This window comes from Epinephelus moara, chromosome 20, assembly GCF_006386435.1.
Source record: "Epinephelus moara isolate mb chromosome 20, YSFRI_EMoa_1.0, whole genome shotgun sequence".
Taxonomy (NCBI): Eukaryota; Metazoa; Chordata; class Actinopteri; order Perciformes; family Serranidae; genus Epinephelus; species Epinephelus moara.
In genome coordinates this window covers 16692888-16706635 of record NC_065525.1, presented here as the reverse complement: position 1 = coordinate 16706635, position 13748 = coordinate 16692888, and the positions used below count along the sequence as shown (strand labels likewise).

The 13748-nt window shown below is 43.1% G+C and overlaps 1 protein-coding gene across 2 annotated transcripts in view; it reads left to right on the top strand.

Annotated features, from left to right (window-relative positions):
* The first annotated feature begins 6141 nt into the window (after positions 1–6141).
* The window catches only part of btbd11b (BTB (POZ) domain containing 11b), a 100895-nt gene continuing 93288 nt past the window's right edge, over positions 6142–13748 (top strand). For both annotated transcript variants that reach the window (XM_050074139.1, XM_050074138.1), the window contains exon 1: positions 6142–7177. In XM_050074139.1, coding sequence (XP_049930096.1) covers positions 6325–7177 — 853 coding nt within the window. In that variant the 5' untranslated portion in view covers positions 6142–6324. The remainder of the gene's footprint in view (positions 7178–13748) is intronic.

Below are 13748 nucleotides of genomic sequence, written 5' to 3'. Positions count from 1 at the left end.
CAACAAACACACCCAGTATCCTTAATAAGCACCAGCACCTTAGACTGATTGTTTGACCTGATTAGTAAGTTTGTCTGTGGAAAGGAGTATCTGACTACTAGCCTAATTACATTTATTTAAAGGAGTTTTATTTTAATATTGTGCTTACAGCTGTTGCATAATAACAGTAAAAAAGGATAGAGCCCAGGTGCTGCCATTTTGTCCTAGTGGTTGCTGTTTTTTGATTTGTCTCTCGACCTTCATCATGAAAATACATCTCTCTTTGTGAAAATCAAGGAATAAAAGCTAGTAACCTCTGATATAGGTTGGACTTACCCTTTAAAGGTTCAGTGTGTAAGATTTAGTCAAAATGGCATTGACTTTAGTGGCAGAAATGGAATATTACATAATAAGTGTAAATTGGAACTGGAATTTCTCAATTATGGGATCAATAAAGGTGTATCTTATCTTAAGTACGTTTTCTTTAGTGTATAATCACCTGAAAATAAGAATTATCCTGTTGTTATAGGGCCCTGGCCACAAGGAAGTGTGCCAAGCTTTGAAGCCAACTTTCATAGTGTCCAAACAGAAGAACAGACCTTTCTGGGGTCTGTCACATGATGCCATTGGGCCCAAAAGACATTTTCCCATAGACTGACATTGGAAAAGTGACATCTGTAACAGTGGTTCCCAACTGGTGGGTCAGGGTCCAAAAGTGGGTCGCGGGTCCATTCTGAATGGACCGCAAGTGACTTGCGAACATGTCAGCTTTGCAAAAAAACACATTTTATTTTCAAGTACACTGAATTTCCAGCACAGAGCTTTTATTCTGAAGTGCCGTTTCCTGCTGTAGACTGAGTGAATAAGGGACAGCTACTTAACAGAGACAGCAAACACATTTGAGACGTGGCCAAACACAAGTATGACACTGAATATATTCAACTCTGTGGACGTTGAGCTAATGACTACGGAGAGATCGGGCCCCCTGCTTGGACCAGTTGGGAACCACTGATCTATAAATCAGTGGATACATTTTTTTAACGTCACAGCCCCCACAAAATGACTTGTTTTTCTATTAAGATTTAATCTGCTGGTCTAATAACATTTCAGAAGTCTAAAAGAGCCATAAGATTAAATTATTTTATCCCCATTCAAGGTAGGTGAGCACTAAGCGGCCATGCTTGGCGGCCCTAAGTCTCTAGTACGCCTGCTGTATGGGCCCAATTATAAGGAAGCAGCGCTGATCATCTGCTTTATTGGCGTCATGCACCACTGAGCAACTTTCATGGGAACGATTGGGGCCCTGTTGCCAATGCTGTATCTAGGTCTCTAAATACATCCATAATGGGTCGTTGTCTACAGAGTCCACCATGTGGCACCACCATGTTTCACAGTAGCCTAGAACAGACAAACCAAACACTGGACTTTAGATAGGGCCATTGCGTTTTCATGTCGGCCACAGAAGTTAGCAGCCCCTCCACACAGCCAAACAGTGTCAGAAAAACGTTAATGCAAAACTTCTTTATTCAGTGTTTTTAACGGTCTAAATCACCAGGTATGTTTGTCTTGAAGAGGAAGAGACCTAAGCAGATAATTCGGCTCCTCGTAAAAATCTCCTGAACATATCAGATAAAAAAAAGGTGAGCACACATTAGCAGGTGCTGTGCTAGCGGCCTGTCTGTGATGAGCTGAGCATGTGAAACTGCTTTACTCAGTGTTTTAAATAACATTGTGAGCATACCTGATGGCAAATCAGGCAATATTTGATTTATATTTGCTTTGTTACATTTGTTGCATAAGTTATTGCATTTTTAGGTGTAACTGCCTCCCTACGGAATGTTTAATTTTACTCACACTCTGTTTTCTACAAGGGGTAATACAAATACTTTCATGAAAAATCATATAACCTGTTCCTCCTCCTTTAAAACACACAGAAATACCACTTCAAGAAGAAAGAAAATGTGCTGTGCTGATGAGAGGGACATACTGTATCACCCTGAAGCAGGATGTCAAATAATATGTCCACAGACGCAGGCTTGTGGAGCTACACAGTATATCTACTATTATAGAAAGTATCTACCTGTACGGGCTTTTAACTTCCTCGCAGCATTGCACCTGACAATTCCTCTTTCTGTTGTAGTCATCTAGAATAGACTAATGGGAAAACAGATCAGCTTGGCTTGAAACTGCCTGCTCAGTGATTCAGAAACTGAGGTCTAACAATAAACAGCATAGCTTAATGTAAGGCAGTAAAGTCTGCACTGAAGCTTTCTGTCTGGAGGCTGTCTTTTTCAGCTGCACCAGAAACTGCCTTAGTGGCCTGGTGTTCCCAGACCGCACATCTCTCTCTCTTCTGGAGTAAATTATGGTGAATGTGCCTGTAAAGCAGTAGCATGCTGTTTTCTTGGGGCATACCCCGGCTTTCCAGAATCCCACAGTCAAAATGGTTAGCTCAGGCCATCATACCGTAGAAGATAGGGAGGGTGATGGACCGCAAGTCTGCAGTGGATCATCTTCTGGGTTTGTGCTGATAGTCTGCGGTCGATCTGCAAATTATTAGCCAATGTATGGTAGCATTTTCCATTCTCCACCTTCTGCTAACTTCTCAATAATACAGCTACTATCTGATCAACCTTTTCTGACCTCTTTGCTTTTTCCAAAAGCAAATTTAATTAAATTCTCACTCCACTCAATAGGGTAGAATTTAAGTAATGTTTTGTTCTGATTGCTCATGTCAAGGACTCCAGTTCTCCAGTAGTTCCACCCTAAACAAGCTTGGCTGTGTTGAGTTACTTGCAATTGCATGTAGCTTTGCAAGTGGACACTAGATGGCAGTCTTAACCAGGATTGTTTTTGAAAGGCCTTGGAATCCCCTTTATCAGATTATTTAACATTTTCCCTTGTTTCACTCATTTATTTTGTCTTTCATTTCTGTTTTCTCGCTTTCAAGAGCATGAGTGTTCTTTCCCTTTTCAGAATTTGCTTCAAGGTTTCTATTTGCACTTATTAGAGCAGTCACAGCTTTGGCCACTGACTGACTTTGGCACAAAGAGTAGGTTGCAGAGATACTGGCCAACATGTTCAGTGTTCAGTCAGTGTCCTAAGGTCATTGACAGTACAATTAGCGGCACACTTCTGAGAGGAAAAGGGGACTGGAGCACACTGATTGATTTGCAGCTTTTATGCTGTATTAGATGAAGTACATGTGTTACATACTGTATATGTACTGTATACATACAACTGTGTAGATAGCTGTAATTTAGCAGCTAGCTGTACCTCTCTTTTAGCCAAGTGTTTTTAATGTCAGCATGCTAACAGGATGACATTTAGCAGGTGGCCTATAATGTCTACCATGTGTACCATCTTAGTTTAATTGGCACTGAACACAAAGTACAGCAGAGGCTGATGAGAATGTCTTGTGCTTTTGCAGGTTTTTTGGTCATAAAATTACAATACTGGAAATAGGTGAAACATGCATGTCTCTACCAAATGTTACACCAGTACATCCAATAGTTGTCGAGACATTTCACTCAAAACCAAAAACGTGATCCTCATGGTGGCATCTATTGTCTGGGTACAATGAACATCCATCCATTTTTGGAACTGCTTATCCTCTTGAGGGTCGAAGAGGGGCTGGAGCCTATCCCAGGTGACATTGGGCGAGAGGAAGGGTACACCCTGGACAGGTCGCCAGACTATCGCAGGGCCAAGACATAGTGACAGACAATCATTCACGCTCACATTCACACCTACGGACAATTTAGAGTCACCAATTAACCTGCATGTCTTTGGACTGTGGGAGGAAGCTGGAGTACCCAGAGAAAACCCATGGGGAGAACATGCAAACTCCACGCAGAAGGGCTCCCTCCTCGGATTTAGCCAGGAACCCTCTTGCTGTGAGGCGACAGTGCTAACCACTGCACCACCGTGCTATACAATGAATATCTGTACCAAATTTTTATTCAATCCAGCGTAATAGTTTCAGAGATATTTAAGTCTGAACCAAAGTTGTGGACGGACCAACATTACCTCCCCTAGAGCTATGCTGATAGTGTGTCTTAAAAACAGGTCACTTGGTCTGTGCTCGGACTCCTGTGGGTTTTAACTAGAAAATGGCTTTTGGCACAAAATCACCTTTTTTTTCTAATTACCTCATTCCGAATTGTGCTCCCTCTGACATGCTGCTCCTTCTAAATTAAGTTTGATTAAAGCAGTCCCTCAGCCGGAAAGGCTAATTTGCACCCAACCTAGAGATGAAACTGCGATATTAAATTATCCTCGCAAAGACCTTCAAGGTGAGTTTGATAACCCAATTTAGCTGCTTTCATTTTTACAAGAATTGATTCTCCAAAAATTCTTTGGTGCCCAACATCAAATTCTTTCTTTCTCTCAAAGCATAGAGCTGTCATAGAGCGACCAATGAGGTTACTTAGATAAATCAGCATTATTAAGACAAATCAATCAGTCTCTTGGTCTTTCTCAGAGGGCATTACTGTTATGAAGCCCTGTCTCGCTCCTTTATTTCATTTAAATGATATTACTGAATATCTGTGCCCCCTTTCACTTCTATTGTCCGATGTGTTTCTGACTTCTCTCATTCTGCTGCCTTCTGTGCTGTGCAGACCCTTCAATAGACTTTGCAGTTATGTATGAGGATAGTATTCTGTTTACACTGGAGCAGAGAGAGAACCTACTAAAACATTCAACATGTCCATAAGTTGGTTTTGGAGAAACATGTTTTTCTCTCAGACATCCTGCACTGTCTGGCATCTTGTCCTTTTCTTGTGTGACCTTCAGATTGTGAATATGCCTTTTTTTTGTATGTGTATTGACATGCATCATGTGCTTGTAATGCATTAACAGATAGGTATTGTCCACAGCAGACTTGTTGACTTGTCATAATGGGAAAAGCACAGATTTTACTTGTAACAAATAATGGCCTTGTTCTATTCAAGTGTCCCTGTAAGCAGTGAAAGTGAGCCAACATGCACAATACCAGGACCTTGACACCGAAGCAGCGAGATGCGAATCAGCCGTCATTCATTTCAGTATTTACACCTGTGTGTTTCCTGCTGTGACATGCTTAAGTATCTTTTGTGACAGATGTCTATCCCCAGTGAAGAATAAATATTTCCAGTTGTCTCTTTAACTGTCAGAAATTGGAGAATTTCGCCCTGACAAATAAACTGAAGTTTGGCTGCACAACACCAGGGTTCACTGTTGCTCCAGAGACACATCCAACCTGCTGTCAAATGCAGAGTCCACTGCATCTCAGATGTAAAGCAGCCACAGTCCCTCAGATCAGTGAGCAATCTCCAGTTCACGGAGCCAACCCCCGAGACATTTTACAGTTATTTGCACTGAACTGGTTTTGCCGGTATTACAGTATGACTGCAGTTATTTCCAGTACATTTAACTCAAACCAAATACCTCACTGCTGCAGTTAAAGAATAAAGAATATCGCTCCCATCTTTTAAATTGCACTGACACATGCATCCATCATGGCTTTTATTTAAGGTTGACTGGGGGTCAAACCCATTCCACAGAGCCTATATATGGGTTTAGGGGGAAGAAAACCAAATGGCAAGGTTAGACCCTGCAAGTGATCCCAGCGAATGACCTTGAAAGTAATTCAGATCTTTTCAATGAGTTATCCTCCAGAGGAACAGAGAAGGATACATTATGCATGCAATCTATTATTAATGGTCTTGAGTCATGTTACGATCAGACATGGGCCCCTCAGAAAATATCTGAAAAGCCTGATCCTCTGGAGGACTAGTCCCCTAAACATGGTTACATAAAAGCACCACTGTATATTATGTGATTTATTATTTACTGCAACTTCTGTCTCTTACATTGTCCCTTTACATGACAGGGTTTATGCGTTTATGTTATTGCAAAGTTTTGAGAAACTTCCTGAAAGTAGGGTATAGAGTATGGCACAAGCACTGAGCTCGCTGTTTACACTGCCTTTTTTATTATTGATAATAATAAGCCTCATCATGGGCTACATCAATGACTTTATATTGATCCTCTAAAGCGATCCAATTAAAACTCCTTGCTGCTTCATCCCGAGAGTCCATTGGCTGACAGTTGTTCTCGGTCTCTGCGGCCCCGCCTCCATCTGTCAGGCACTGCGCTGCTACAGCACTGTGTGATTGTTGATGCACTGTAGTGAGATACTACTCTTTAACTTTATACGACAGCCTCGGATGGACTTTTCCTGCACGCAGAATAATATCTGTCAGCAGAGCTCGTGCCAGACGCGTGCGTATTCAAACTCCACCGCCTTGAATATTTTCCTCCACTTTCCCAAAGCCCTCTTTTACAGTATGAAGTGCAGTTATGGCAAGGAGTAGCAAGTCAGTAGCGAGGACCCTGGAGGATTTGACGCTAGACTCGGGTTATGGTGGAGCCGCCGACTCCTTCAGATCTTCCAGTGCGTCGCTGTGCTGCTCAGAGGCACATGGGGGGAATTATTGGCATTTAACCGACTCGATGCACAGTCGACACAACAGCTTGGACACTGTTAACACGGTCCTGGTCGAAGACGCCGAGATCCTGGAGAGCACCGGGCAGTGCGCTAAACTACCCGAGCTTGAGGATGTGCCGTGGAGCCTCGGGGAAGTGGCGAGCGCGCTGAGCAGGGACGAGGAGATGACCCTGCCGACCCCCCCGCAGGACGTCCTGCTCAGGCTCTCGGTGCTCATCAGCCGGGCCCTGGTCAGGGTCGCGAAGGAGTCGCAGCGCTTGAGTTTGCGCTACGCCAAATGCACCAAATACGAGATCCAAAGTGCCATAAAGATCGTCCTGTCGTGGAGCGTCTCGATGAGCTGCATCAGCGCGGCCCTCAGTGCCTTGTCCCTGTACAACATGAGCACGGAGGAGGACAAGTTCTGCCGCGGGAAGTCGGCGCGCTGCGGACTCATCTTCAACGTGGGGAAGTTCTTCAGGTGGATGGTCGACAGCAAGATTGCGGTCAGGATCCACGAGCACGCCGCGATCTACCTGGCCGCGTGCATGGAGAGCCTCTTCCGCGAGGTGTACGCGCGGGTGCTGCGCAGTGCGCTGCTGGAGCGTGATAACGGGATCCCCAAGTTCACAGTGGAGACCCTGGAGCAGGCCGTCAACACTGACGCAGAGATATGGGGGTCTCTGCAGCACTGGCAACACTTGATCTGTGGGAAGAATGCAAGCGGTGAGTTGTGAGTACTGTAAGTCCATGCAACAGGGATCCTTCTCCACTCCATGTCCTTACCAAACATCCACAGATTCTAAATCCCCATGCTGAACTTGTAAAGTTCCCCCTCTCATCTCACAGCAGATATTTATATCAGCACAACAAGGTAAATGCTTCTTTGGATTTACTCCAGACATCCATATATTTATGTAACATGGTAGGTGATACTGATCCAAGCAAGTTTTACCTGCACCATACTGCCCGGATCTATATAAAGCCTCCCTCTGATACACCTGCTTCCGCATCTCTTATCTCTATGCAAAGGTCATGCCACAGTCTCTTTCTTGTTGTGGAACCGTGAACTTTAGCTCAACACTAAAAGAGCATTTCTGCAGATGAAATAGTGCTTCCTATTCTCAGAGTGAGCCGCAGAGGCTGCAGGCAGGTGATGATGATGAGTGGATCAGGATGAGAGAGAGTGGTCCTCTTAAGGCCAGCTCGCCTCTTCTGTCTCCTGTGCAGTGTTACATTGCAGATGCTATTCTCTGACATCCTTCTTATACTGTATGTGGCTGTTTTGTTAATGCACAAAATGACGAAGTAGGGTCTGATATCCTCAGGCTTGAAGTCTGACTTTGAGAGCTTTCAGTGAAAGGGGCTCTCCCTGTTGGTTTTCCTGCAATAATGCCCTGCAGAGGTGAGTCTTATTCTTTTCACCCAGAGAGGAAGGATGTCTTTCATTCCTGTGCACATTTGCTGATTCCGGTGCACACAATACCTCGCCGGTAGTTTTCACAATTGGCTTTCCCAGTGTTTCAAAATAGTTAGAGGTGTGTGCTTTGAAAGTAAGTGTAATTGCGGTCAGACTTCACTGCTGCTTAAACAGCAATACATCACAAAGCACTCTAACACATGCTTGCCCCCTGTTTTGATGGATGTTGTAAAAGTGCTGCTGTGGCTCCTCTTGCAACAGGTTTACGTAATGAAAGGCCTTGGGGGACCTATGTGCTATCATGCATTATGCAGAGTGATGCGAATAAAACTGAGTTATAGAGTGAGGGAGAGAAAGAGAGACAGACAGGCAGAGAGAGGGAGAGAAACTCTGAGAGACTCTGTGGCCGTATTGATGAATCACCAACAGAAGCCTGGCATCATGAGAAGAGCACTTTAGTTCACTGTACCTCTTTGTTTTAAAGGGACAGTGAAACATTTTTGCTAAACAAACAGCTTGTTTTCTGTTTCCATGTGTGTTTGCTTACAACAGCACACGGCTGCAAGGCTTCAGCTGCACAGTCAGAATTAGACTCACTTAAATGTATGCTCATTTGTAGTGATGACAACATGTAGTATCATAATATTCCTCTTGACCCACAGTGCAGAAATGCAGAGTTTACAGTACGAGCACATACTGTAAGGTATTGAATGGCAATATTCAGTCACTCTGCGCACTCAGGAGGCCACTTGGCATGCAGTAAGGTTTCAGCTGTAGAAGAGGTGCGGTGAGTGTTCAGTGGTGCATTGGACCGGTGAATAGGTTGAGATGCAAGAAAAATGTCTGGAGCATGAGGAATATTGATGCAATGCCCAAGGCCAGAAAATTGGCAGAGTACATCAAATCCATGCTGCCATTCAGTATGGTGTTGTCCGTTAGGTAGTAATTAATTACTGGCATGAAAATTATCTTAAAAATGGCAAAGATATATATTTTTATAGTAACAATACATCAAATGACTGTTGAAAGTGAAGAGGGCTATGGTGCCATTTTACTAATTGGTTTAGTTTTCCAGCACATACCTGTATTGCTTTGGTTTATTCTCACTGCTCTCAGACTGCACACCAGTATCAACACTTAACAACTAGCCATATTCAGCTAGCGAGCGATGACTGTAGCTGGTGTACTCTGTGGAATATTAGGCAGCTAAAGAGACAGATTTTCCCTTAAAGGGTAACTTCGATATTTTATAACCTGGACCCTAATTTTTCATGTTTTTCTGTCTAAGACTTGTGGTGACAACAATTTTCGACACTGGTCCAGTATTAGCGAGACCGCTGCAGCCACAAGCAGCAAAACAGGCTGCAATGTAACCACTTGGGGCAATAGTGCAACCTCAATGTACGTCAAATAAAAGTGCTTGTTTTAATCACTGACAGGTTCAACCTGTTATTCTAAGTGTCAGACAACATTATGGAAAGGACCCCTACAGAGATAGACCTTTTTGTTTAAGGTTAAGATCCTTTTTGTTTAACCAGGGCATTGCTCGCGCCAAGCCCACCAGACTCCATTTAAATAAACAGTAATTTTATCATTGTAAAACACATGTCATTAAAACTTCACAGGAGCAAAACGAAACTCACAAAAGCTGTCTTACTTCATGTTTTCACCACTCCAACAATCACCAATTGTGGTTTGGTTAAAATTAACCCTTAATTAACCGATTTAGATGTGAAAATATACTAGCTCTATTAATGCTAAAATTACATTTTTTTAAAATGGAGTCTGGTGGGATGGGCAGTCGCGATTTTGGGGCTGTTTCCGGATAATCAAAAAGGATCTTACTCTTTATCAAAAAGGTCTATCTCTGTAGGGATCCTTTTCATAAGTTGTCAGACACATTTAATAACAATCTGAGCCTGTCAGTGGTAAAAACAACCACTTTCAGTGGTCCCGAGTGGTTACGCTGCAGCCGGTTTCACCACTACCGGCTGCAGAGCCAAGACCGAAAGACAGCTGAAAATAGAGTGAATATTGGACATATTTTTGCCAGGTGGCCAGAAGCATGATTCCAAAAATGAATACTAATGTTGCTCTGTGTCTGTTGGATGTATAAATATGCTAACATGTTTGTCCATATCAACTTAAAAGGTAATATGTCTTTGGTCATCTTTATCTGCTGTCCCCAAATGGCAAAAATTAATCAATTAATGTAGCATTAAGTTTCAGGATGTTCAAAAAGTATACACTATTTTGAAAGATTTTAAGATTATTATTAGTTTTTAGTTTGTTTGGGCGTACACATGTGTATGTGTGTCTGATATTTTTTCCCCACCAACACTGTTGATATGTCAGTATGTTCACAGCTGGTTTCTGCTGCCCCCTGAAGACACCAAAAAGTCAGTTATTGCAGGTTTAAGACTGATAGGTTAAAAGACAGTGGACATGTGCGTCTCTTGGGGCATTAGAGGATGACTGGTTGGGTTAATATAGGAAGTTCCATATAGGTGGAAGATTTCCATCACATTTCATACTGTGACACTGCAGGATGTCTAAACCTCAAGATACCCTCTATCTGCAGTGACAGATAAGGCCGAGGTGCAGGCGCATCATTCGTTGTCTTCCCAGTAAAACCAAACAGCCAGTCAATCCGAGGGTGGGTTGACCTTAACCGAGCCACTGCCTGCCAAATTGAACCTCCGTATTGCTCCATCCATTCTCTCCGTCTCTCTCTGCCAAGTGGGAGCAATTGAGGTGATTTTTCCATATTATGCTAACGCCGGTGACCTGGCTTTGTCAGGAGGCCTTTATGAATGTCTTTATTGCATCTCTCTCGCCAAAGCTGATTTCCTTTTTGTGCTGCTACAAAGTCAATAAGCTAGTTACTTTATGAACTTTTCAGCCTCTGTCATGTAATAATGAGCTCAATAATTTGGGCACGCTTTCTCTCGTACACAGAAAGCAATAATTTGACATTTTGGGAAGGGCTTTCTTGCCGAGGGTTAACTACGAAGATTGGGACCACTCTCATATCTGTACATTAGTGATAAAGCCACGACCAGCAGACAGTTAGCTTAGCTTAGCATAAAGCTTGGAAACGGAAGGAAACAGCTAAGCTGGCTCAGAGTGCTGCACAGGTGTGATTTTCACGACCCGCTAACCCCCTAATTAGGTTAGGCAGCATATTTAAAGTGATCATTTCGGGGCATTTCACACATTTGAAAATAAGATAATATATTTTAAAAAGCAGGTAAGTAAAGAAATACAATTTAGATTAAGAATTTTTGCATATTCTCATAATGTTGAGCAGCACATCTCTACATTAACGCACCTAATTGAAGCAGCTCTCATATTGCAGGTGGTGCAGAAGACAAAACCAAAAGACAAAGTCAGCAATCAGAGGATTAAAAACGTCAAAGTAGATTATTATTATTCCCAGAACTGAACACAGAAAGAAAATTAAGACAAAATACCACCAAGGAATCACCTCACCCATTGGGTATCTGATCTAATGCAGGACTTTGACCTGGCTCTGTCCAAACGTAACCAAGTCCACCCTGACAGTGACTCTTAATCTAACTAATTAACACGTTGTGGTGTTACACGGGTTATGTCCCTGAGAATTTCAGCAGAGCAGGAATTTTTGGCACAACCATTTCTTGGCCAGGAGCCGTTCCCCAGGTCTCGGCTTGCTGCCTGGCAACAGCATGGTGACGACAAGACTTCAGGAAGTTGTCGCTTCTTGCCAATAAACAGTCCTCTAATGCTAAGCTAATGCTAAGCTAACAGGCTGCCAGCTGTAGTGATGCATTTACCGTACAGACATTAGAGCCTAATTTATCTTCTCATCTAATCAGCAAGAAAGCAATACACTTTCAGAATATCAAATTATTTTTCTAAACCCTCAAGTGTGATCAATTATAGAAAAGTAGTTTGATCGTAATTAGAGTCTGTGTTGTGTAGGTGTAAGTAAAGTTCTGTATGTGCTGTATGTTATATATTGCTATGCCTGGATGCATTTCTTTGTAGCTAATTCATCAAAAATGGGAAAACTTATTCTTGGTTGTTTCATTAATTGATGTGTCAGGCCTCTGCACAGTATCCATAATTACCTCATGCTATATTGTCTGCTATACACCTACTACACCTCACAGCTCTGCTTTGGCACATCCAGCATATGGCAGGCCTCCCACACACAAGCCCAGCACACACAAACTCACTCACACACATACACCAAGATGTCAGGGGCTCCTCTCACCATGTCTGAGTCAGTGTTATTTGCAGGTGGGTGTTGGGTTTCCCTTCTTCGGCTGTGGTATCCTGTCAGAACAGGAAACTGCTCTATATGGTGGGATATTTCTTATGGCTCCCACTAGACCCAGCTACACAGTGATTCTTTGATTTCCTTAATGACGCGTGCATGTCACAGAAAATGTCTGGTGGAACATGATATCCAGCGCTCAGGGATGTGTACCACCCCGAGGACGATTTTCTAATCACACTTTAGGTGTGAGATGACTTTCAAGTCTGGGCAGAGCTGGTTTGGGTGAAAGATTTAAAGGAAAATTTCACCCTAAAGTCATAACATCAAGTGTAGGTAATGTACCTTGTAGGTCTTGGCTCATTTTGTTTTATGGTGGCGTTTCCTTTTTCTTATTCACATGGCCAGGTGGGCAAACATGCATGACTTCATGTTGAAATATCTACACTGCAGCTACACTTGAGTTAGTTAACAGAACATTTTTTTAGCAAAACAAACCATTGTGCAGCCCAGTGCCAGCAGACCATTTGGTTTGGAGCTTTGTGCCAGGTAACCTTACACTGGTGGGAAAATGTGACATATTTAAAGCTGCTATTATCAATATTTTTATATTGATGAATTGATGTGTAACATGAAAAGGGTTCTTGCATAGTGACTTGCAGAGAATTATCCCCACACTCTGTAGTTCCTGTCAGCTTTACGGAGCATTCAAATGTCTTTCAGCTCATTGTTAAAGGTTTCTGGTTTGCAAATCTACTGTTTTGGTTAACTGTCACCAGTTTCATTTGCGTCAGTTTCAGCTTTAGCAGGCAGCTGTATGCAGACACCAAACATCAGACAGAAAGTCAGCATCTAGCTAGTGAACATACAGTGGTTGAGTATTTAACAGTTTGAAGGTCTAATGTGTAGGAAACATGAATGGCCTGATCAAGAGCCAGTCAGAAGCCCTTTTTAGACAGGAGTTGTGCAAATTTGCAGGAAAGCCCAATCAGTATTTTTTCAGCATTGGCAGTATAAAAACAAAATCGGGGAGTGCAGCAAAGTGCCGTCTACCTACTTTTGTTAATACAGAATGTGCCTTTTTCGGGGCAATGGGGGGCGTGAGCAAGTAACAAAACGTGTAGCTCAGCGTGTGACGTAAACAGTGACGTGGGAGGGAAGCCGCGGCTGGTCAGTCCTTCAGCCATTCTCTCATAAGTCGACCCGTTCCTCACCGTCCCTGTCATCTGATGGTTAATGGCCTCTTTGTTTGCGAGGGCAAGGAGGGCGCGCTATTCCTTGTCTCCCCAGTTGCTCATCTTTACAGTGTTTGTCAGGTTTGTGTTTCCCTCTTGCTACTAGCTGCTCGCTAATTCCTGCTATCAGCTGTTCCCTGTTTATCCACCGCCAGTGCCTCGCACGTGCGGCGTCATCAACAGCTCCTCCCACAAGTCTTCAACAGCCCCGGTTTAAACTAAAAGGGTTCCGCCAATATGACTACCCTACGAGGCGGAAAATTGGGCGCCTCAGATCAACTGGCCAATCCAGCTCTGTGTGTCTAAATGCTCGCAGCTTGCCGGCAAAACGGCCCAACATTCGCGGAAAATCTGGCAGTGTAAAAGGGGCTTTTGATTTGT